General features: G+C 40.4%; 1 protein-coding gene across 1 annotated transcript; it reads left to right on the plus strand.

Annotated features, from left to right (window-relative positions):
- Positions 1–616: 616 nt before the first annotated feature.
- si:ch211-198m17.1 (mucin-2) lies at positions 617–26,558 on the plus strand. The gene is made up of 13 exons (XM_039824240.1): positions 617–811; positions 18,009–19,439; positions 19,727–20,215; positions 21,160–21,258; positions 21,377–21,486; positions 21,578–21,636; positions 21,734–21,861; positions 21,987–22,124; positions 22,916–22,958; positions 23,105–23,142; positions 23,252–23,339; positions 24,369–24,564; positions 25,553–26,558. The coding sequence occupies exons 1-13, from the start codon at positions 760–762 to the stop codon at positions 25,679–25,681; spliced, it is 3,000 nt and encodes a 999-aa protein (XP_039680174.1). The 5' UTR covers positions 617–759; the 3' UTR covers positions 25,682–26,558.

Below are 26,558 nucleotides of genomic sequence, written 5' to 3' on the forward strand. Positions count from 1 at the left end.
ACCGTTACTGTATTTTCCATAGACAGTAGGTATTTTCCCTATTAGCTTTAGCAACACTTTGTGTTTAATGCTAATGAGCAAATGTTAGTATGTTGACACACTGAACTAAGATGGTGAAGATGTCAAAGCATCAACATGTTTGGCTATATGTCATTGAACATGTTAGCATGCTGACCTTAGAATTTAGCTTAGCCACTTTGCCAATGCCAAAGTAGTAACAGCTCCGCAGAGCCACAAGCCAGGCGTTAGCATAGCTGTCACTCTCACAGTGAATTACATAATAAGATTAAGTCATATTTGTCTTTTCAAAGTATTTTAAAAAGGCTTTGTTGATGTGATAATACCCTTATGAATGTGTTTTCGGTAGCCTGGCCCATGAGCAAGGCACTTTTTTGTTCACTCTGTGTGTAAACAATCAGCTAAAAATAAAAATACTTTTAAGCTACCTACAGTAGGCCTAGTTTTCTTCTGTAATAACAGGTTCAAGCACTGGTGCATGGGTGGAGGCAGCAGAGCCGTACAGCTCCATACAGTAATGATGAGTGACAGGAGAGCCGGCCAATCAGAGGCGGGACTAAAGCTTTTAATGCTGTCAGAGGCTGCAGCTTTCAGTCTAGGAGCCACCTGTAGCAGGCAGCGAGTATTCCACGAAGGGTACAGCGTCTCTATCAGCACCGTTATATTCACCGGCTGGACACGGGACTTCATAACCGACTGGTTCTCCTCAGTCGAGCCGTTTTACAACCGAAGACTTGAAAGATGTTTTTCAGTTATCTGCCTGTCGTGTGTCTCCTGGGCGCTGTCGTTACAGGTGACTGAAGTTTAACTTCACACTATTTATTAGACTAGAAAACAGTTTGTAACTGTATATTAATATGAATATACCACACATTTGATTTGTAGGAGTGAAAGCCTTGAAATACATTGTCATGTTATTTTTGTACTTGTTTAACTGTAGTCAGCGCAGATATAATAGGCAGTGACGAGTGGTCCTCCAATGACATTAAAGTAAAGTAGGCTATTCCATTAAAGTAAAAGTTCTGCAGTCAAAATGTTAGTATTTAGGCTTATGCCTCTGTAAGTATTAATGGAATATTAATATACAGATTATTTAATGTGTAAATAGCATTTCTGTTGTAGTTGGTCGAAGTGGAGCTAATTGTAACTACCATAAATAGGCTAGTAGTTTAATTTGTAACAATGCATTTTATTTTAAGAGCTCATCATATGTATTTTATGTAAAATTTGGCACTAAAAATAGCATTTCTCATCTACAGAATACATTTTTGGCCTCTTTTCTGCTCCTTTTATCACCCTTTTTTAAGTAATAGGGTACATCTTGAATCATGGCCATGAATATTATAAAATATTTTCCTAGAACTTTCTTTACTGGCAAAATTCTCCTTCTGATATATATTATGTATGTATGTGCTCAATGCATGTTTATTCTAGAGTTAGTGACAGAAAATCACGTATAGGTAAGTAATGATTATGAATTTTTTTTGTTTGGTTTATTGTATAATAATACAAATACAGCATATCAGACTTAGTCAGGAATAGAGTGATTAAGTATCTGGACTTATTATCATTGTTGACCCTAGTCTGTTTACAGAATCCACCAACCTTTATTAAGTGCATTAACATATGTGAGAAAATAAAAAGTAAAAATTGAAGTAAATGGTCTTTTAAGAAAGCTGACAATATAAAACGTCTAGACATCCAATGAAGGACATGGCTGTGTCACAGTCAAGATGCAAATATTAATGAATTAATAAGTAACTCATAAAAAAACACCCTAGGATACCCACATTCTGTTAGGGAATACTATCTAGCAGTCATTGTTCAGCCTTTGCTTTAAATGCAGGAGGATTTAAAAAAAAATGCATTTTTTTTCTTCTTCTTGTTTTCTACACATTCATGGAGTTATTCCCCAAATAGTCTTAAACTCTGACTCACTGGTCCCTTGGTATGACTCAAAGCTCTCTGGGGGAGTACAGATGCCAGTGAGGAGGCATCAGTCACACAACAGCCGGCTCCCTGAAGCGCAGCACACTCCTCACACAAAGTTTACTCTGTGTGTGCATAAGCGGACCCCCTTGACAGCGTGGTGAAGCTGCCCTGAGGAATTTTGATGAGCTTTTCACTGAACAGACTCCCTAGGCTTAGTTGCAGTTAAATTCATTGGTCACCCTTTTTATTATTATTTTGGGCCGTTGTGAAGTGCATCTCTGTGTTTCAAGGTTCAATGTATGAAGACTGAGATTCCATTACTGTCATGTGCTGGAGCCTCGCTGCAAGCCTGCAGGCCGTTTGTGTGGTTCGCTTCCTGTCATGTGTCTTCTTACTGGAGGGAGGTGATGGAGGCTCTAGTTTGGGGCAGTTTGACAGAGTGCGTCTGAAGTAGCAGCAGTAAAGTGATCCAGATGAAAAGACCTCCTGTGGGTCGTCATCCTCCTCCTCTGAGTCTGGCACCACATGTTCTTGTGCCCTATGAAAGAAATCTTCCAGAGAGAGTAGCAGAGCATGTTAAATGCTTTCTTCTCCTCAATATTTTCTCCCTGATGCTGTTTCCTCTCTCGGACCAAATGCTACGTATCATGTGTCATGTTATGCTGGTTAGCCATCGTTAGGTCATTATTAGAGCATGCAAGGTCTTCTTAGGAGTTAACAGGCGGAACAGGAATGTGACAGGATGCAGACTCTACAGGATGTAGGGCTGCAAATATTGATTATTTTTACTATTGATTAATCTGAGCTTTATTTTCTCGATTAATCGTTTAGTCTATAACAAGAGGCCATGGTAATGACTTCAGTTTGGTTGTTTTGTCTGATTAAGGGTCTAAAACCTTAAGATATTCAATGTACTGCTTTATATGAATATATCAATGAAAAACTGTAAATCGTCACACTTGAGAGGCTGGAACCAGAAGAATATTTGGCATGTTTTCCTTTAAACATTACTGAAACAATTAATCGATTATCAAAATAGTTGCCACAAAATTTTCTGTCGATCCACCAATTGAGTAGTCTACGTATATCAACGGCGTTTCACTTCCGGGATTGTTCAAGTGCCGCCAGAAATTCCGCCGGATGTCCCTCATTTCCAGCCAGATGCCCGTCACCTTCCAGTTTCTTTTTTATGAGGACTATGGTTAACTGCTCCTCAGATCTCTGCGGGGTAAATCCAGACAGCTAGCTAGACTATCTGTCCAATCTGAGGCACCGTCATATATTAGCGCCACCCAAGATGATTGTGATTGGTTTAAAGAAATGGCAATAAACTAGAGCACATTTTTCTCCTGTGTCTCTTATTGAGTAATTGTTATAGCTCACACACATTACCATCCCTTATTTTTTAGCATTTATTTTACGTTATCAGTTTTAGTGAAACAGTGTTGTTGTTTTTTCCTCTTTTCCTTGTTTCTGTTTAATATTGACAACTGATCTCATCTTCTTCATTTGTCGCACCCTCACCTGCTAGCACACATTGCTTTTACATCCACTTCTCATGCACACTTGTTACTGTTTCTTCCCCTGTCTTTTCTCCATCTGTCGCTGCGTCCCTGCTGCATCCTGTTGGATTAGACCTGCTCTGGGGCAGTAAATCTGACTCTGTAATTGGAAAGCATGTGCCAGCAAAGCTTTAATTGGATATGATATGTGCAGAGGCCCTGCGAGTGAGCCCTGCTCCAGGGAGCCATCTGTTACCTCTGAGTTAGAGCTCCGCTTGCTCAGATAAAGAGAGTTCATTTTTGTCTGCCTTGTCCCATTGATGACTGCTTAAACTGGAGACCTTTTGATGAAAAGGACCTACAGTTACAGTATGAGCTACTTAGTGTGCAATAGTCATTGGGAAACAACCCTTGGCTTTCTTCCAGAAGCTGAGTTTGTCCAGATGGGAGAGAGAGCAAAGTCTTAACAGGACAAAGAGTATGTAGCTTTATTGTGTCACCTCTATTACTCATCTGTTAATTATATGTACATGATTCCATTGTCCCTGTATTAATAGATCAGATAATCTTACTTACCTTTGGCTGATAGGAAACTCCAATATGTGATGATCTAATAAAGGAGTTACACTTAACATGTTATGTTAATACTTTCCTAAAAATGTCTTTTATAACGTTCCCCAGAAATGACCACTTACTAGTTATAGGGCAAATACACACAGCAGGTCAGCTAAACATGCAAAAAATTGACATTTTTCTACAGGCAAGCAATTCAACAGATATGAAAAATATAGTTTCCCATACTAAATGAATAATGAATAAATATTTACTTGGGTTTATATGGAGCAATTCTTTCAGGAAAATTCAGTAAAATTGCTCAGCTGCTTATAAACTCAACACATCTAACTACTGTAAACAAAAATATCTATTATCTCTATAAATAGTACAAAATAACCCAGTTATTTTCAATAAACGTCCTAAAAAAGTATTATGAATAAATTACAGACCCATAAAAAAACTGTTAATCATTATTTAAAAAAATTGTCAGAGAATCCCACAAAAATCAGTAAATTCACATAGAAGAAAATAAATCTGACCTTATTTCTTTTCCTTTCTACCCATCAGCTTATAACCGTAGGTACTTGAGTATTTCAAGTAACTTCTATTAATGCTTTGCAGATTACGATTTCACATATGGTCAATAAAATGTCAAAAAAATAGTGTATAGCAGGCATTACCATATTCAAAAGCCCAACAGTCGTCATCAAATGTCTTATTTTGTCTGGCCAACTATCCAAATTTACAATTTACTATCACATAAGACAAAGAGTAGCAACTAATCCTACCAATTTAGAAGCCGGAACTAGTTTTGCTTGAAAAATTACTTTTACTATTAATTGATTATTAACAAAGTTGTCATTTTAGCTCTAACTGAGTTTATACAACCAACCATATTGAAAGAAATATATTGTTAGGCATACTGCCCAGCCCTTCATCTCGAACTGATAAGGCAATGTATCACCTGATCAGAATTGTTGGCATGAGACACTCAGCTTGATCGACTGTTTGTTAGGGAAAATAAAATCTCCCTCTCAGTTTGAGTCTGGTGCCCCTGCTGTGTCGCTTTGATGTGGCAGCTCTCTTTTCCCCTTAAGGCGCTGACACACTAACCCGATAATCGGCCGTTGGACAGTCTGGCGAGGTCGGTGACTTGAGTCTGTTCCGTGTGTTCCGTGCCGTCATCCGTCTGGGGGGCTGTCGGCGTTCATTTTGGCAGACCTGACCTGTTCAGTCGGAGACAGGGCAGTCGGGACTCACCCGGAAATGGCGAGCGTAATGAGCGCGACGAGAGTCTTTCAAAATCTGACGAAAATCTTTTAAACTGACCTTTGTTGATCTGAAATGAAGACAGATTCAGCAACTGCATGGCCTATTTCTCACTTAAAATGTTTTCAGAAACATGTTTCAGTGAAATATTTTAGTACAATATGAGATCGTATTCTGAACAAGCCGCCATGACAGTCTGGCTTTGAATTTCCGGAGAAAACAAACCCACGTGACGCGTTCATCCAGTCAGCTGCCAGTTTTCATTTTTTGGCCAACAATACAGATTAGCGCAGCCTGCTGTTATGGAGACCAGTGGCGATTTCTTTAAGACTGCAAGGGAAGCTCAGCTTCCCCTAAAATGTCTAAAATTTAAATGGTCAAATATGTACTATTGTGTTAACATTTTATTGACTAAAATGCGTTAGAATACGTTCATCTCGAAGACGAGTTGGTTCAGAATTGGCTGACTCGATTTCCTTCTCATACATTCCCGTAGCGTCTCAGTGCATTTCCCCGTTGAAGCCCAGCGTCCGTTGACTTCAATGGGGCTGCTTGGAGCAGTTTTTTTCAGCACTTCGAAACTAGACGGTCATTGGATAAATGCTGCGATTATGTCCCGCCCACGGACGCTCAGCGTCTCTGGGGGTCAATGGAGCAGGGGGCTGGCCTGGATGCTGGGCTTCTGCGTGATGATTGGAGGGTCTGTCGAAGGACTGTATCTCCTTTTGATTGACAGCGATTTTGTACTATAAAAAGTCGCTGAAGCTGTTCAACTTCAAGCAGAGCTCAGCTCAGTCCCATCGCGGATTTTACAAGTCTAGTTGAAAGACGAACTGCTGCAACCTGTTTCTTGGTATTTGCCTGGGGAAATTGCTAGCCAATTTTCATCATACATTTCATACAATTATACACCACATTCCTTGTTTCAGTTTAACCTAATTCCTACATTTCCTCCTTCGAGTTTAATATCGTTTTGTTAGATGTTTGTTCATTCATACAGTAGGCTAGGCTAGTGTTGTAGGGGTGAACTAGCCAGCTAGCAAACTGCACACAATGGCAGACACTGCTAATATTGTCGACCTGATTTTGGCGAAGCCATTTGAAAGTCTTCCTTACGAGGAGAAACTTAGAATTAAACAGCAGGGTTAGATCAACACTTAAGATTGATTTAGTGCAAAAGACAGGGCAAAGTAACAGGTCTGTTCAGCTCTCCTGGTAGGACAGAGTTAGCTGGCTGTGCTGTGACAAAGAAAATACTGCTGGCCATTCCTCTTGATGAAACCTTCCCATGGATATTATAAATTATTATAATAATTACATTATTATTTATTATTATTATTATATAATTAAATTATTGCATTACTATTATATATATATATATATTATAATATTAACATAAATAAATGGACAATTTGTATGATGTAGGCCAAAAATGAGCTTCCCCTCTTTGAATGACCAGCATGACTACGTCTCGTCTCTTCGGTGTATTCTGAGGCACTTTTTGGACCAACTCGGGGAGACTGATCAGTCCGACTGGCTTTTCTGCCGACGGTTGGCTGTCTGGTTTGTGTATAACTGCCTTTGAACTGGCCTGTGTATATCTGTTGGTGTACTATGAGGTTTTTGTAAATGCACGGATGGGCACCTTTAAATACCAGGAGGCCATAAAGCAGTATGTAAGAAATGTTGACTCTCATTAGCTGGCGAAGGGACCCAAAGTGTGACCAGTAATTAGCTGTGGGCTGTAGTCCAGTATGCCTCCAGCATTTTTGTCTTAGCTTGTTTCAGATGTCATACTGCATACAGGCAAAACACACACACACAAACACACACACACACACACACACACACAAACACACGCACGCATGCACACACACACGCACACACACACACACACACACGCACGACACACACACACACACACACACACACACACACACACACACACACACACACACACACACTATATGTCAGCTTTCCACATGCTGCCTTTTGGCCTCAGGCTCCTTCTGACTGTTGGGTCACAGCCTTTCAGTTCATCTCCTGCTCTGTGTGCATTCTTTAATCAGGACCGTCCTTCTTGCAGTGCTGCTGGATGTGATAAAGAACTATTTCAGGAACACATTTTCCCCTATCCCAACAGTAAACTGGAAATATCTCATGGCGACATTGAGAAACCAGGAGAATGTTTGTCTGCAGCTCTCTGGACTGCTCAGGAATCCTGGTGTGTAATCAATACAGATTTATTCTCGAGGAGTGGCAGTGTGGACAGGAAGTTAAGGTTGTGCGTTGAGGGAACTGCATCTGACAGTCAGTTCGTGAGCAGGTACTTCACAGGAGTGCTATTGTCTTGCATGAATAGAAATCCCCTGTCTGTCTCTCTCTGCTTCTGTTACTGTTAGTGATTTGAAGTGAGGCGAAGCTTTGACAGCTGAAAGCAGACATCTCCTTGGCAACAGATACAGTCCCGCACTGCACTTGTTTGGTTTTAATGTCGAGAAAGATCGAGGTGGAGAGGCGTGCCAGCTTTTAGGATGGCTTTAGTAAAATTATAGTTTGTTAAACCAAGTAGCAGGTTGGACCAAAGTACTCAGTGGGGAGAGCCGGACCTTCTTATTCACATCCTGCTGAATATGTGCTCGCAGGCCAACCTTAGACCCACTTGTCACCTTGCCTGACCCAGTCATCCCTTTTGTGTCTGCAGGGGATTATCTGGCTGTAGGTTAAATCCCTAGAGACAAGGCTTTCTGGTAGACCTGCAACGCAGAGTGTGCTCTTAATTGCTCCACTGTTTCAAGTCTGTAACACTAACCGTCTGTCTGTTTACATGATCTCATTTGGGTTTCATAAACATTTCCAGTATGGGTAACTTTAACATTACAGGAGGCGTAGAAAAATGATGAGCGGCCCTGTCAAAGTAAAAAAACAAACAAAGGCGTTGGGCTTCTAATATGTAGTTTAAGAAATGCTGTTGGTCTGTGGTTAAGTGGGAGGTTTAAACATACATTGTTGCAACTATTGTATCAGTCATTGGCTCGGGTGTCATAGATTTTCTGTGAAATGTGTCACTGTTGTTTCTATGTACTTCATTTATGATGTAATTTCCATGTAAATGGAAATAGAGAAGCAGCACTGAACTTTGAAGGTGGAAGCTATCACCATTATGAAAATGACAGTGGAAGAAGAACCACTGTTTTTGTTCTTGTTAAGCCATTCATATTCTTGTTTGTGACAGTTTCTCTTTTGTCCATCACTTCCCTGTGTCCATGACAGTGTTTTTATGAAACCATAACATTTTCTTTGTATCTTCATCTATTTTATTTCTAACATGAAGGTAGAAGAACTACCTCAGCATGTTCAAAATCATATTTTTTTTAATTTAACCTTTATTTAACCAGGTTAGTGTCATTGAGATATAAAATCTCTTTTTCAAGAGAGACCTGGCCAAGATAGCAGAACAAGTTAGTTACATATAAAAACAATTTACAATCACAAAACAAACACAGAAGAGGCCAAGACAACTCAAGTACATTTCACTTAAATAAAAGTGCCATTAGTTAAAACATTTGCACGTGTGGATGTTCTATGGTTTTAACATAACCTTTGAAATCATTTAAGGAAATTAGACACTGTAATTTGAGTGTTTTCTGTAGGTCATGCCAAGTAGAAGGTGCAGCAAACATGAAAGCCTTTTTAAACAACTCTGTCCGGGCTTGAGGTACATTCAATGAGATAGTGTTCTGAGACCGTAAACCATAAGTACTCTGTGTAAAAGAAGGAAATTCAGATATGTAACATGGGAGCCTGCCTAAAATGCCTTTGTATATGAACATATAAAGGTGAGTAAGCCAGCGATTTGACAGAGAGGGCAAATTCACTGTGGAGTAAAGTGGACAGTGATGAGTGAGGGGTCTGCAATTTGAAATTAACCTTAAAGCTCCATGATACACAGCATCCAACATCTGAAGACACTTTGATGGGGCATTCATGTACAACCGATCACCATAATCAATAATAGAGAGAAATGTGGGATCGACTAGCCTTTTTCTGGCAGAAAAAGTAAAACAAGATTTGTTCCTAAAGAAAAAACCTAGCTTCAATTTCAACTTTTTTGCTAGGTTCTGTATATGAAGCTTAAAAGAAAGGTGATCATCAATTAAAAATCCTAAATATGTATAAGATGAAACTACCTCAATTGTTTTACCGTGATCAGTAACAATATTCAGGTTGAGTTTGGAGTTTGAAAAGACCATTACTTTAGTCTTCTCAGCATTAAGCACAAGCTTTAATTGATAAAGCTGTGCTTGCACTCTGTCGAAAGCAGTTTGCAAGCATCCATACACCTTCTTAATGGTAGCTGCACAACAATAAATAACAGTGTCATCTGCATAAAAATGGAAAAATGCATGTTGGACATTTTCCCCCAGACAGTTTATATAAATAGTGAATAAAAGTGGCCCCAGAATGGAGCCCTGGGGAACCCCTTTACAGATTGATAGATATTTTGACATTAGGCCTTGAACTTACATAGCTTGAGTCCTATCAGCGAGGTAGTTGATAAACCAGCACACCGAGTGCTTAGACATACTTATACTGATCAGTCTCTGAACTAGTATGCTATGGTCAACAGTGTCAAATGCTTTGGACAGATCAATGAACAGAGACACACAGTGTTTCTTATCATCAAGTGCTTTGACTATATCATTAATTATTTTTATTGCAGCAGTGGTAGTGCTGTGTTTTTTCCTTAAACCAGATTGATGCTTAGATAAAATTGACTGAGCATTTAAGTACTCTTTCACTTGATTACTAACCAAGGATTAATTTACAGGCTCCAACACCGTAGGGGCAACAGAGTCAAACAAGAACCCAGATGATATGAAATGCTCATTAAAACAATTTAACATTTGTACTTTGTCAGATATAGTCACACTATTCTTAACCAGGGACAACGAAAAACCTGTTGGTTTAGTAGATGTAGATAATGACTTAATAGTTTTCAGAATGTTTTTGGGTCATTTAGATGATTTCCTTGCTTTTGCCCAGGCTACATTTCTCTCGTGGAGCAAATTAGATATCTCAGAAGTAAACCAGGGATTGTCCCGCCCCTTAATTCTAAATTTACAAATAGGTGCATGTCTATTCAGAATATCAAGAAAACTGTTCTGAAAGAAGGTCAGGGCTAATTCCACATCATTAATCAGGGCAATTCTACTCCAGTCAAAATAAAATTAGTCACGTAAAAAACCCTGCTCAACAAACATTTTCATATTTCGCCTTTCAACAATACAGCAGCAACAGCAGCAATCACACAGTGATCACTCACATCATTAGCAAAAGCACCTATTGCAGAGTACTTAAAAGGGGCATTGGTCAGGATTAAATCAATGAGTGATGATTTCTCCGGACATTTAGGATTTGGCCGAGTAGGAGTGTTAATTAATTGAGTCAAATTTAAATTGTCACACTGCTCTTTAAAAGCATCTGATATCGGCCTCAGCCAGTCCCAGTTTAGATCACCAACAACAATAGTGTCATTACAAATAACTTGACTTAACAAATTTGATAGTGTAGATGAAGAGTCATTTGATGCAGACAGAGTTCTATAACAACCAACCACCCTGATATAGTGGTCTTTGGAGACTCCAAGGTTTAAGGCCAAAAACTCAAATAGTTTACTCACCAATTTTAAGAGCACTAAACTAGAGTTGAATTTGCATTTGATATAAAAAGCATTGTCATATTGTCAAGGTCTTATCTTCAGTCTTCTTCCATTAGCAACATCAGACATAATCAGAACAAAATCATTGCAAGTGAAAGCTACATGAAAAAAACTGAGCCTTTACAACTCATTAGAAATGACACTGTAATGCTAATCTCATATCACATTTTTACTAGATGCATCACAACAATCTACTGACAGGTGAGACTCCAAACAAAATATTTTCTTTTTCTCTGGTGTGCTCTACTGTCTGAACTGTAGAAGTAGTAGGTGATAAGAACGACAGTAGCTCACTGATTGGGACCTTTCAAGTAATATATTAATTACACTATTGGATTTCATAACTCATCACTGCTGCCAAGATATTTGTTATCTCTGCATTTTTCTAATGTCCAATTTGAGATAATGCTTTCATGTTATGGTTACCAAATATGGCATTAATTTGATGGTTGTACATCAAGGACCAATGTAACAACCTTAGTTTACTAAATCAGCCAACTTTTGACAATCTGTTGGGGTTCTGGGGATTCTGTTTTGCTCTTTTTGAGAAAATAGTAATTGTAGTAGTCATTTGGGTTATATCCTTTTTTATTAATTTTAGTTTTCAGATTATTTTCATTCACATTGAATGAGCAGAAATTTAATATAATGAAAAAAGAATGAAGAACTTTGTGTCAAATACTTGCAGTTTACTGTTTGAGAGATAGCTTGCTAGCATGCTAAAACAAGACGAAAGAAACTAAGAAGCTAAAGTCATGCTAGCAGCTTTGTTAACGGTTAAAGGTACCTTTGTTGTCATTTCTAAGCATACACAGAGAAAGAAAATTTGCATTGCAGTCAATGAAATTTGCATTTAATGGCCGGAGTTCTTCATTGCCTTATGGCCGGGGCACTGACCTAACATAACGCACACTAACACAGGGAGTCTTGCAAACTCCATGCAGAAAGGCCCAGTCCGGACCGGGATCGATCCCCAGTACTCAGCACATCCGCCAGTCTTAACCCTGGGCGATTGTGTGAGGCTGTACTCATGCACAGTGGAGCCCAGGGACGGACTGGGGCTAAAAAACAGCCCTGGACTTTCTCCCAAATAGGCCCATCATCCGGCCATTCGCCCGTAGCCGTGCGCGACAGACACTAGCAAGGATGTCCTGATACTATGCCACAATACTCTATTAGCCTATCAGACAAGGTATTCACAGCAAGTAACATCTCAAAACCAATGATGAGAATTGGGGTTGTGTTTATTAATGAAGCCTCAGTCTTCAAATAAAACTTAAAATGTACAATGCCATTACATCTGCATTGAAAATAAAATACAAATAAAGAAATATCACTGGCTACAGAAACCCCAAATTACACAAACTTGTAATTATAAAACAGAGTATTACTGACAACACTTTCAGAGATACTTGCTGTACCTGAACAGAGATATTCTGTAGGCCTATACCCAAACTACACTGAGAGTGTTAGTTACTATATAATATAACTATTCAAATATAAATGTATATAACATGTGTTGCTTTGTGTTAAAGAATTAGCATTGAATAACCTATTTAATATTTTCTCAATGACATATTACACTTTTGATTCATATTAAGGCTGTGAAATGATGAAAATGACTAGGCCCTATCAATGTTGTCTGTGAAGCTTTCACAAACAACCACCAGGTCTTTGCCAGTTCCACAATAGTAAACACAAATATGAAAGACTGTACTCTGATGGAAGACAGACAGAAAGAGCAAGCTAGGATTTTTTGGTTAAACTTTTGGTTAAATTTGGCCCCCTTCCCTGTTTGTTATCACGTTTAGAGTGGTACCAATGCATACCTGATGTTTTCCCGTTTAATTTAATACCATAGTCTTCATCCTAGCAGCAAAAGTGAGCTCACTACAACCTCTCATATAAAACCAAGTGAAATCGCGGTCAACCCGCGATTAATTTCTAAAGCGTTTAATGTTTCAAATTAACCTAACAGAAATTATTAAATATGTTAAGTTTGACAGCACTAAATGGCACGATCATTTTCATAATCATGATGCACACTCTTGTTGAGCTGACTATGCAATTCGCTAAGATAGGGATAAAGGCAGCCTATAAGTTTCCTGCTCCTGGCACTTACCAGTATTGCTGATTTGAAATTAGGCTCGTTCGAGATGAGCCAGATCTGCGCAGAATCGATCACCGGTGATCGCCGCCCAATGCATGCCGGTTAGATTTGTGTCCGACTTGCCATGCGTTCATGGACATCGGAAAAACGTTTTTCCGAGTGAAAACGTCACTATTCACGTAACGTCCTGTGGGAATGAGAGGTGGGAAACTCGGGCTGAATTTTGATAACCGAGTTTCCCAGTTGGTGACGCGTTGTTGACAACTGACGTTTGATGGAGGCGACTTTGGTTCACTGAACATATTTCAATGATAATAAACTGTTTATTGTGGACAAATGCCTCTGCCAAGAAACATACACAGACATAATATGTTTAAAATTATTCATATATAGGCCTATGTATAAAAAAACAACACATTATCCGTGTCTTTTCCCGTTCGTTGTCCTGCAGATAACACAAAAAATAGCCTACACCTGGCGATGTGCTGTTTGGATGCTCGCATAAGAAAACAGAGAATCTTCTGTTATTGTGACCTCCATGTTTTCACACACCTGATGCTCTAGACTATGGCCAACAGTTGGTGGCAGTCATGCAAAAAGTTGTTATGCCAAACGCCAATATAACAGAAGAAGATGAACACGCATCCTGACCATGTGAACGCTGCCAGTTGGAAAAACAATGTAACCAGGGGGGGGCGGTGCCTGTTTTTCCGAGGTGGCATGAACGCAGCATTGATCCCGACTTGCTCTGACGTCATGCACACGTGGGCAACGATAATCTCACGAGACCAAGGCGGCCGCAGTTCTCAGACGCAGGTAGCGCAGTTGGTTGCTTTTCTGCAAGAGCCAGTGTCAGTACCCGATCCGTTCCACCGGCACAATCCGTTCTGCGCATGTGCAAGATGACACGTATGCCATGACGTATGCGCAGATGATAATACCGTTTTACGACCTGCCCAATCTGTTCCACACTAGCCTCCACCGGGATAGCTAACAGCTAATTTGGCTAACCGCTAGCCTTCAGTCTAAAATAACGCATGCGCAGAACGGATCGTGCAGGCAGAACGGACAGCTAGATTCAGTCTAAAATAACGTTAGGTCAAACATAATGGGAAAAGCAGGCTACAGCTAAATTAAGACTTTACAGTAATAACAAGAAAGACAAGTATTGAGTGATTGTATTTTAAATGAGCACAAGTAGAACTGACGTAACCGCTGTTATATATGTTAACGTTTATTTTCAAGTTTTATTTTGAGGGTCTTTTAAAGTTTACATGCTGTCTCAGCTAGCGGTTAGCCAAATTAGCTGTTAGCTAAACTAACGTTAGCTTAACTGTGGAGGCTAACGGCAGACCGCTACAATCAGCTAGCGGTTAGCCAAATTAACCGTTAGCTAAACTAACGTTAGCTTCCCAGTGGAGGCTAACGGCAGACCGCTATAATCACCTAGCGGTCCGCCGAATTAGCTATTAGCTAAACTAACGTTAGCTGAAGGCTAGCGTGGGAACAGATTGGGTAGTGTCGTAAATCCTCGTACCACAGCGCATGCGTGAACATCTTGCGCATGCGCAGAACGGATCGTGCTGGTGGAACGGATCGGGTACTGACAGCCAGGCGGACGCAGGCGGACCCAGTGCATGCTGGGAAACGCCGGCCTCTCAGCTGATCGAACAGCTGATTGGTTCAGAATCGACTCAACATGATGACGTTTTATATAAACTTTTTATTGATTTGGAATCGGAGGGATTTTAACTGTGATTTGTCTGATTTAAAGGCTTATTCTGTACAGAACACATGTTGTGTGACTGATAGTTACGTTTAGAAGTCAGAGAGACTAAATCTGTTCAGATTACAGATCATCTACAGTGTGTTGTTAATTAAAATCAGCAACAGATCGCATGTGAGCATTTTGACAGCTACTCTGTCATAATAAAAACTACTGGAGACTGTAGGAGCTGATATATGGGTCTGATAACCGGAATCGGACCACAGTGTTTCTGTCACTTCCTGTTCAGCCTGAAGGCTGCTGGAATCAGCTGGAAACTGTCCGACTTGAGAGCGGACTTTTGTCACCGCCCCCGGCTGCTGCCGCCTGCTCTCGTCTACTTTACAGGCGAGGCGCAGTTTATCTCGAACGAGCCTATTACTCACGTCTAATGACTCTAATTCTTCTTTTTCAGTTTTATTTTTACATGTAGCATAGAAGTGATTGTATTTGAGCCCCCTGCTGTTGGCTGTTAATATTGCTTTAATAGACTTTTTTTTCTTCTTTTTTTGTCGGTTGGACAGCCGACTTTTCCAGAACGCACAGATTGTCAGGCAATCCCTGGTGGAGCCTTGAGCTAAACGCTTACATCAGCATGCAACAATTGACAATGCTAACATGTTGTTGTTAAGCAGGTATTATGATCATCATAGTGTGTTAGCATTTTAACATTTGCTAATTATCGCTAAACACAAAGTGCAGCTGAGGATGATGGATGTCAGTATTGCAGGTAGTATTTGACACATTAAAATTTGGACACCATGGTGGTCAGTGGATCACAAGATGATCTAATTGAAAGTGAAACAATTCATCCTAAGTGGACCATCAATATCAGTACCAAATTAGGCTAAATGGCGATCCATTCAAACATCATAGTATACGGTATCGTGTTAGCATGCTAACATTTGCTTATAAGCACTAAACACAAAGTACAGCTAATGCTGGGGAAAAAATTTAATATTGGGCGCTGATAATTGAGACGAGAGTTTGATATCGCCTCATGTTGCAACAGTTTTGACAGAAAGTTATTTTTACTTTTCTTCTTTTCTCTCCGATGCCCTCTCCTAAACTATAACCTTATTTAATCATCATGATGTATTAAGTGTTTGATTTAAGATTGCGTACATTATGATTATTTTTAGTGTATCCATAATCAAGACAAAGAGAGGGACTGTTAATCTGTAAACTTTCTATTCTGACAATATTGTGGAGAAAGTGGTTTCTCCACACACACTCACAGCTCAAAAGGCTCAGTGTTTTTGAGTCCACAGCATCAGAGTTAATGGTAGGCTACTCTTTTACTTCTTAACAGCTGCCCCAGGGTGGATTGTTTGGTGTTTGATAGTGTGTGTTAAAAACTGAATTTCTGTGGCCAGGATAGCTCAGTCGGTACAGCAGGTGCACACATACAGCCTCGACGCAGAATGTTTGGGGTTCGAGTCTGACCTGGGACGATTTCCTGCATGTATTCCCCCCTCTCTTTCCCCCTTTCATTGCTTTCCTATCATTAATGTCGGAAATGCCCAAAAAAAAAAATGTTAAGGAGGTCTGCCTTTCCCTCCCCTTGCAGATCTACCTGTTTGCTCTGACACTGGCATGTCCACCACTGTACTGCCTACCGTAGTGGAGCAAGTCATGCACACCTAATATACTAATATAAGATGGAATGTAAACTGAAACTGGCTGCCCAGTTTCTATGAAGCAATAGGGATCTGAAAAGTTTTTTTTGAAAGAAGCAGATAAAACTTCAGCCTTTGAGATTTACCGGAATGTAAAGTATGCAGGAATGTGGTGAAATGCTTAACCTTCAACTCAGTCGTTCATGGAAACACACAAGTCCTTGCAATTGATACTCAAATGTAAAATGTAACACAGGGCTAATCAAGACAGGGTCGACTGGATCTGATTTAAGAGGTTTTTCCATTAATCTTGATCTCTGGTCCTCCAGTAAGATTATTTCATTGGCCTTAAGTCTTAATCTAGACAAACCAGTCACAAATTGATACATGTGTGTTTTACAACAATGATCTCACACTATGCTACTTGACATATGGATCTACCCCTGCTTAACTCCTCCTTAATTTTATGACCATAGAAATCATCACCTGAGACTTTATATGTCTTTCCCACCTTTCATCACTTCCTCATCTCTCATCAATAATTGCTTAATGTCTTATTACACTCCCCAAATACATACTTTGTGAAGGTGGGTATGGGCATGTGTCTGTGTACTTTAACCTCATCTTATCCATCAAAGTTTGCCATTACAGGGTGTGTGGAGCCTGTGGTTTTTCATCTCAATTGAGTCTTGGTTACCAATCGATAAAGACATTAGATAACACAGGGCCTTGTACACAGAAAATAATTGAATCACACCCAGGATCTGATATTAGTCTTGATTTTCTCAACATTTCTTTGTGATTTTAAGATGACTTACTGTTTGTGCAAGGCGTCGACCCATCAGTAATATGTTCCCTTTCTGAAAACGGGCTTTTGAACGTAAACATTCAATATACAGGCTAAGCCATTATCAAAGACCTTCTACTGTTTGTACCGCTCCTCAATCTGTCCTCTGGCTTCCTCCGTTTCCCCATAAACACAACGCGTAGAGTACGAGCAGGCTAAATGGGAACAGACGTCATGACAGCACACTAAACAAATAGGAGGCAACTCTTTCCTTTAAGATGGTCACATGAAGTTGGCAGCACTTCTGACTGACACGTCTCGGTGTTGTAAACAGTCGTCACTTGCGGTAGTTCTTATCTGCTGAGTCACAGCTTTTGTCAACTTTTTACGCACACAATGTTGAATGTTTATTTACGTAAGACAAAACCTCTGACTACTCAGCTCGATCTCTCCTGTCATTGTGGTGGACAGTGTGCAGGTCAACGAGCTTCCTGTAGAAAGTAGATGAGTTAGTTAGATTTTGAACACTGAGTTAATATTCAGAGCTCCTATTTGCCATGACATGGAAATGTTTGCTAATTAATGCCATATTTTCCCTCAATAATTACCATTCAGCTGATTACACAGCTTAAAGCTGCTCTAATCAATATTTGTAGATTAACAATGGATCAAATGAATACTTGTTTATGAAAGGTGTTGCTAATATGAAACCATCCACCACCAATGCAGAGACAACCTCCCAGATCAGCACCGAGTCCAGGACCACCACAGCAGCAGTCATCGGCATCGTTACTAAGAACAGTAACTTTACCAACAGCAACCCAACTGACTCTACATCAGGTCCAACCGGCACTACAAAACTGTCCACCGCAATCCCAGAGACAAGTCTTCCCACCAACACCAGTGAGACTACAAATACAACCACCACACCTGCTCCAGATCGCACACAGACTACAAGTACACCCACACCACACACCAGCAATGACACAACTGCTATTACACCGACCCCAAACACCAGCAATGACACAACTGCTATTACACCGACCCCACACGCCAGCAACGACACAACTGCTATTACACCGACCCCACACGCCAGCAACGACACAACTGCTATTACATCGACCCCAAACACCAGCAACGACACAACTGCTATTACACCGACCCCACACACCAGCAACGACACAACTGCTATTACACCGACCCCACACACCAGCAACGACACAACTGCTATTACACCGACCCCACACGCCAGCAACGACACAACTGCTATTACACCGACCCCACACACCAGCAACGATACAACTGCTATTACACCGACCCCACACACCAGCAACAACACAACTGCGATTACACCGATCCCACACACCAGCAACGATACAACTGCTATTACACCGACCCCACACACCAGCAACGATACAACCGCTATTACACCGACCCCACACACCAGCAACGATACAACTGCTATTACACCGACCCCACACACCAGCAACGATACAACTGCTATTACACTGACCCCACACACCAGCAACGATACAACCGCTATTACACCGACCCCACACACCAGCAACGATACAACTGCTATTACTCTGACCCCACACACCAGCAACGACACAACTGCTATTACATCGACCCCACACACCAGCAACGATACAACTGCGATTACACCGACCCCACACACCAGCAATGATACAACTGCTATTACACCGACCCCACACACCAGCAATGACACAACTGCGATTACACCGACCCCACACACCAGCAACGATACAACTGCTATTACACCGACCCCACACACCAGCAACGATACAACCTCCATTACAGCCATGACACAATCGAGCAACATCACAACAACTGCACGAACCAGCAACAGCACAGCAAGTACAAATACAGTAACCCCAGGAATCTCTACAGCTGTACTAACTTCAACTACACTAACAAACTCTACTCACACCTCTACTGAGAATGCCACATACACCACCACACCCTCATTCTCAACTATCATCACAAATGCAACACTCAACCCCTCTGGAACCCCACCCTCTTCACCCACCTCCATCTCTACCTCCAGCACTCTCCCTGCAAACACCTCCCCAGGAAGTAGCACCGCACCCCCCAGTGGAAGTAACACCACCCTTAGTCCCTCAACAACAACCTCAGGAGGTAGGACTAACAGCATGATGATGTGTGTTGTTACAGAGTAATATACTTTAACATGCAGGTGAGTAGGAATTCAGCAAGGACCATGAGTTAAGGTTGCATTCAGGTCTCTGAATGCAGATTTTTGAATGACACAGCCTTTGAACCTTTTTCTTTCAACAACTTCATATGTTATTAATAAGACTCAGAGTCATGCACTACAATGCTGTACTTATGCACATAATGTAGCTCTATGAGAAGCACTCTGTTTAAATGTCCTTGGATTGATTTGTACTCTTTTTATGTTAAAGTGACCAACCATACCACTTTGACTCATTCAACTGAACCAACTAGTGGCAAAACAACAGCCTCATCTACCACCACTCCAACCTCCACCACCCCCACCCCCACCATAAGTACTGTTACCACCTTCACTGGCACCACCCTGCGACCAACAGACATCACCACCAAAAACTCCACCACCACTCCAATCTCCACCACCACCACCATCAGTACTGGTACCACCATCCCTGGCACCACCCTGCGACCAACAGACATCACCACCAACAACTCCACCACCACTCCAATCTCCACCACCACCACCATCAGTACTGGTACCACCTTCACTGGCACCACCCTGCGACCAACAGACATCACCACCAACAACTCCACCACCACTCCAATCTCCACCACCACCACCATCAGTACTGGTTCCACCATCACTGGCATCACCCTGCGACCAACAGACATCACCACCAACAACTCCACCACAGCTGCCCCATCCCTCCCTCCAGTCATAGGTGCGTACTTTTCTCATCTCAAGTTCATTGTCCAGGTGCATGATTTCATCGAAACACCTCAATCAGACAAAATTATAAAAGTAACTAAGTAAGTAAGTAAATAAGTTTCTTGGTTGGAATCAAATCCTGCCTACACAAGGAGCCACATTGCAAGAGATAATTACTTTTTGTTTTTTGTGTTAAAATTTGTAACAATCAGGAAAAAAAATTATATATTTGATTAAATCAATATTTAATATTGATATTATTAATTATTATTTATTTTTATTTTTATTATTATTATTAATATTTTAATATAGTTCAATCAATATTTTTTAAATAACTAAATCAAACCATAATGTAAACAATGTGACAATGTGAAAGGGGTCGCTCTTAGTGTTTGTCAGAATTTGCAGCTCCCCTCAGCTATACAAAGCTTTATAGTGAGTTTCAGCTCATTGTTTAGCTGTCCGGCCCAAAACTTTACTGGTTCACTCTTACTGCTGTCATAGCGTTGTCTTGGCTGCAGCAGGCAGCAGTTGTCAACAAAAAAGCTCTGATAAGCCTACTGTACACTATATGCTCAGCTCCAGATGGCAGACTGCCACAGTTAGCAACTAGCTGGTGAACAAAGTGGAGTTAAATAGCTAGATATTTCTATCAGGAGTTGGTAGAGACCAAACAGTGCTAAAGGAGAGTGACTATTGGACATACATGTATCAGGTGGCCAGAAACACGACTCTAATTGAATGATAATGTTGCTGGATGTGTAAATAAGCAGTCCTGTTTGCGATCACAATTGCCTTTTCAACTCAAAAGGTGATGGTTGTGTTCACAACCTCTTTCTACTGCCCCCAAGTGGTAAAAAAACAGTAATTGCAGATTTTACAAATTTAGTTCACATGAGAAAAGAAAATTAGATGGCCAGTTGTTTAATGCATTATTTTTCTTCCATCTCTCATCAGTGTGCCCTGCCGTCTCATGCCCACCTGAAAGCATATGTCTTAATGGTACTTGCCAGTGTCTGTCTGGTAGCTTCCTGATGAATGACCGCTGTGCACCCGGTAAGAATATAACAACATTGCATGTCTGGTCAGATGAGAAATGACCATAACAAAATGGGGTGGTGGCGGTAAAAAGGAAAACGTCGTCTTTTTCTTATCTCTCCTCATCTTTATTCAGCTCAAGTGTTCCCAGGCCAGCTTCATATCACCTCCTTGACATTTAATAATGAAATGAGCAACAGGTCCTCAGCAATATTCCAACAGACGGCGGCTAACATCTCAGCAGCGGTAGGTTGTGAGCTCACAGAGCATTTTGAATTTCTATAAAGAATGCACCTCTCTCTCAGTCATTAAACCACATGCTTATTCTGGTTCACAGCTCAGAGACGCCCTCAAAGATCTGCAGGGGTATAAACAGTCTGATGTTGTGCAGCTTGAGTGAGTATTTTGTCTTTCTCTTCTGCAGAAAGATAATATGTAATATGTTACCAATGTTTTTTTAAGCCTTTTTTGGTGCTTTTCTTTAATTCTCTAGACCAGGAAGTGTGCAAGCAACTGTAAATAACATATTTGAAAACACCATCGTAACTCAAGAGTCTGTTGATCAGGCTATTAAGAACGCTAAAGCAGCAAATGGATTGTTGGCTAACGCGTCATTTACAGGTGAGTACTGCTAGTACACCGATTGATTTTGGTTGAGAGCTTGACATGTATGAGCAACAGGCTACATTATTTCAAGAAGATGTTTTTTTTTCTCACACACCTGTTTTACATCTTCTCTGTCTTAGCTACAAACCTGTGTGAGCAGACACCATTACCCTGTGATATCTCCACTACAATATGCAGAAATACAAGTGGCCGGGCTGTTTGTTCCTGTAAAAAAGGCTACATCTCTCTACGTCCGTTCTCCATCAACAGCTGCAGAGGTACAAGTGACTATTTTATATTCTTTAGACTAGGTTTAAATTAGCAAACTGGAACATGTTGCTGTGGTACTTATGTTGTGTCGTTCATGTTAAAAAATGTGTAATCTCTACAATGTTCTGCTGGCCTGGCACTATAGATTATTAAAGCTTAATGTATAGAACTGATGACCAACAGCGTCTGAGACAAGCTCAAGTGACGTTTTCCCAGCTGATCTAAAGTTAAAGAAAACTGTAACAGAACCTTCTTATCCCCAGTTAAAAAACTTGTTTGTGAGAATGAGGGGGAGAAACAACAGGGAGCGCGACTCAGAGACAAGGTCAAGAGCTGTAGCCTTTTCTCCATGCCGACCCTTGACTCTTATTTCATTTATCTCTCTAATTTATTTCTTTTTAAAGGGGGGTTGTTTCCCCGGAAACAAGTGGAAGAATCACAGCTTCTCTCTCTGTCTCTCTCTCTCTCTCTCTCTCTCTCTCTCTCTCTCTCTCTCTTTCTCTCTCTCTCTCTCTTTCTCTCTTGAGGGTTGTGATCAAGGAGACTGGCTATAGGAAGACAGTTCCTTTCCCAGAAAATACATAATGCACCATTATATAATTGTTAGTAATGGTCATCATGCAGCCTACATATAAAGAGGCTCATATTGTGCTCATGATTTCCTTGCGTGTGCAACCAGGCGTATTGTACGTCTCCATCAACCGTGACTGAGTCTGAAACTGTAGCTTGTTTTATGTTCTTATTTCAATGTCTTTGTGCAAAACATTGTGTGTTTAAATTATTGTGTTTTTATTTGTAGCTTGTCCAAGTGGGTCGAGGGCAGTGGGAGATATGTGTCAACCGTGAGTAAACACACTTTTAATTTTGTTTACAGGGTAACTTTTTATGTGCAGGTGGGTGTATTTCTGTCTCCAGTAGCTCATTAACATGCATGTCGGCTCTTAAATACAAATGTCATTGTGTTTAAATGCTCTGTTTTGTCTTTCAGATGTGCATTTGGATACGCTGGCTTCAACTGCAATGATTGTGAGTAATAACACTATGATGCAGCAGCAGTAGTAACAATCTAAATATAATTATTTATATTTCATATAAATATGAAAATCTAAATATGTGTTCATGTGTGTGTTTAAAGCCTCTCTGCTGGCAGTGGTGGTCATCTCCTGTGTACTGGGAGGAGTTCTTCTCATCATTGTCCTGGCTTTGGTCATATACTTTTGCTGGTGAGCATATTAAAGTGCCCATATTATGAAAAAAACACTTTTTCTGGTATTTGGGGTGTTATTTTGTGTCTCTGGTGCTTCCACACACATACAAACTTTGAAAAAAATCCATCCATGCTGTTTTGAGTGAGATACGGTTTCTGAATGTGTCCTGCCTTCAGTCTCCTGGTGAGCTGTTCAAAATCGGCTCGGACTGTGACGTCACAATCCGAAATGAGCTGGCTAACCGCAACCGTTAGCTCGTAGCGTTAGCATTAGCATGCTAACGCTAATGCTAACACTAGCATGGTACCTCGTTCTCAATAGCAAAGCACTGCTACAACACACACAAGTTCACCATAATCTACAAAAGAACTACTTACATGTGTGCCCTCATTTAGAAGTCTCCCAGCTAATCCTGCCTTGTAACTGACTGAAGTTGGAGAAACAGCCTGTCTTTTACTTCTATGGAGCTAGCTAGCTGACATGATCTACATCTGAGCTACTGAGCATGTGCGAGTGCAATCAAAGATAGTACAGAAGAAGAAGAAGAAAAGAGGTCTCACTGTAGCTAAAACAGAAACCAGGTGAAAAGAGGATCTACAGCAGTGAGAGAGAGCTGTGCAGTACAACAAAAATATGGTGTTTTTTGAAAATTAAACCATGTAAACCTATTCTGGTACAACCTTAAAATACAATTATGAACCTGAAAATGAGTATAATATGGGCGCTTTAAAAAAACTCCTATGCTCACACTTTGACCCACATTAGCCTGTAAATATTTAGCAAATATATGGCTTTGGTTATTTGCAAAAGTGGATTTTAGAAGAAAGTGTGTATCTTTTTTTCCCCTATATTTCTATGGGTAGTTCAGACCTCTTTCACATTGAAATGTAATCACTTTAATGCTATCAAAGCAGTTATATATAACCTAGATGTCTAAAAAGCTCACCTTTCACACCAGAAAAACTTAAAATGGATCAATTGTTGGATTTGAAAAAGAAAAGAATATGCATGCACATTTTACATTCTTCAATGTCTGTACATCAGGAGGAGATGTTCAAAGAGCAAGCCGGACTACAGTAGCAGTCCATACTCATCAGGTGACATAAACCAGCCCTGGCCCACTGGCATCACCCCTATCCCCCGTGCCTCCTCTAACTGTTATGAAGCTCCTCCCATAGAGATGGCAGAAGGGGCCAGCACTCGTGTCCTGGTAGACAAAAATCATCAAGCCAACGGATTGGTGAGTTATCCCACGTCGTCTCTGTCGTCTGAATTACCTACCACTAATCCTCAGACTCACTGTCTTGCACAGTGTTGATCATCCACCAAATCCGCCTATAGTTTTTGCGATGTCTACCATCTTGCGTCTAGATTGCATCTGCTTATTAACTTGAAACCCAGCCAGTAGGCATGGATTTGATCGTTTGCAGGTGAAAAATACATCTAAGTGTAGGATAAATCTGGCTGTTGTGTTCTGGCTGTGTTACGTTAGGTTGAAAAGTGAAACTGTTGTTTCAACATCATTTTAATGACTACATTTCACCGTGTAATTGGGACCTGCTATACCTGCTATTAAAACACTGTCTTTTAAATGTGTTTTTAAGCTCCTAAATTTGAAAGTTAGCTTAGTTTTTAACCCTAGCCACCTGGATGTGATTTGACCTGCAAATCAACAAATCCATGCTCACTGGGCACACATCTTGTATCAGTTCAGAGACAGATTAGATCATTTGATGATATGTTTTCAATCCAGCACACACCAGTATGTTATACCCATTCATCCAGAATGCATATTTCGTGCTAGCATGTAGCTCCCTCCCATGCGCCCTGCTTTGCCTGACTCCCAGTGTGTTGCTTTAGGGGTTTCAGCCGAAGCTCAAAGGATGGAAAAAGGTAAGGCATGGCATTGCTGTAAGTTTCTGATTTGCCCCCTGCTGATTTAGATGGGCCACATAGTAATAATTAAGGTGGCAGGATTTCCGGGTTATGGGAAGCTTCATGAAACATCTCTGATAGTTGTGGAAAGCCATGTGCTTTCATCTACATGTGAATGTAGTGAGTGACAGTTCAAAGAAGCTCAGCTGATGCTAGTTTGGGAATAGTCACTTTCACCACACATTGGTGACGGCGGTTACTTATGTATGTCTGCTTGGCTTTTGTATATGAATGTTTGAAGTCTCTACATCTGAAAGACACTAATACACTGCTTGTTTCCACTGACATTCTAGTCGGGATCATACGATCTCAACCCAGATGCAATGCACACCTTCAAAGGTAAAAATCCATCCCGTTACTCCTATCTGGTTCAAGGCCATGAGAACCCCTACTTCTTACCAGGAGAGGACAAGAGGAACTGATGAAGTCCATGCAGAAATGAGGAGCGTGGGATAAAAAAGAAACCAATGATTTAAAACTCTGTCTACAGGTTTCCTGAGCAGGATCAGGTTATTTATTCATTCTTGAACTTGCTTTTATTAATGATAAATCATAAAAGACATTTCTTTACTGGGAAACAGCCACAAAAGAGATTTATTCAAACCAGCAGCAAGAACATTAATATTATGTCTGTTCTTTGAAAAGAGCTAAATGCTGCAGATCATAACCAGTAGATGTTGCTGTTGCTTACTGTAATTTGACTTTTTTATGCTTTTAAGAAATCATCCTTTAGTATTTTTAAATGAAGCTTCTTATATTGATAATTGCACTAAAGTGTTTGTTAAGTTTACCACCAGTTTTCCTCTGAAATCAAAGGTAAATTGAATGTGGGCTTTCAGGGGCTACTGAATATTTTTCTTATGGTTTTTTTTTTTGAAAAACTAATCTTGTACAACTCAAAAGGGGCTGGATCCCCAGTTGGGGGTACTTTTTAAAGGGATTCATATTGTAGCTTTCTAAATGTGAGTACTCTTTGAAGCTGCACTTGCAAAATGTGCCTGTTTTTAATCGTCTGTTTGACAAACAGGAAACATACAAAGCTGGTGATAATACCTATCTCCTGGATGTGCCAATTATCACGTGAATACATTTCTTTTGAAAACTCATATATACAGTATATATACAGTACAGGCCAAAAGTTTGGACACACCTTCTCATTCAATGCGTTTCTTTTATTTTCATGACTATTTAACTTGTAGATAAAAAACATCGTCTTATATTCTAGTTTCTTCAAAGTAGCCACCCTTTGCTCTGATTACTGCTTTGCACACTCTTGGCATTCTGTTGATGAGCTTCAAG

The sequence above is a fragment of the Perca fluviatilis genome, chromosome 15 (genome assembly GCF_010015445.1).
Source record: "Perca fluviatilis chromosome 15, GENO_Pfluv_1.0, whole genome shotgun sequence".
NCBI classification, from domain to species: domain Eukaryota; kingdom Metazoa; phylum Chordata; class Actinopteri; order Perciformes; family Percidae; genus Perca; species Perca fluviatilis.

Excerpts from the sequence above, each read along its gene's own strand:
- si:ch211-198m17.1 (XM_039824240.1), top strand. The coding sequence starts at position 760 with ATGTTTTTCAGTTATCTGCCTGTCGTGTGTCTCCTGGGCGCTGTCGTT. Across the intron at positions 21,259-21,376 it reads GAATGACCGCTGTGCACCCG|CTCAAGTGTTCCCAGGCCAG; the intron begins GTAAGAATATAA and ends ATCTTTATTCAG. Across the intron at positions 23,143-23,251 it reads TGGCTTCAACTGCAATGATT|CCTCTCTGCTGGCAGTGGTG; the intron begins GTGAGTAATAAC and ends GTGTGTTTAAAG.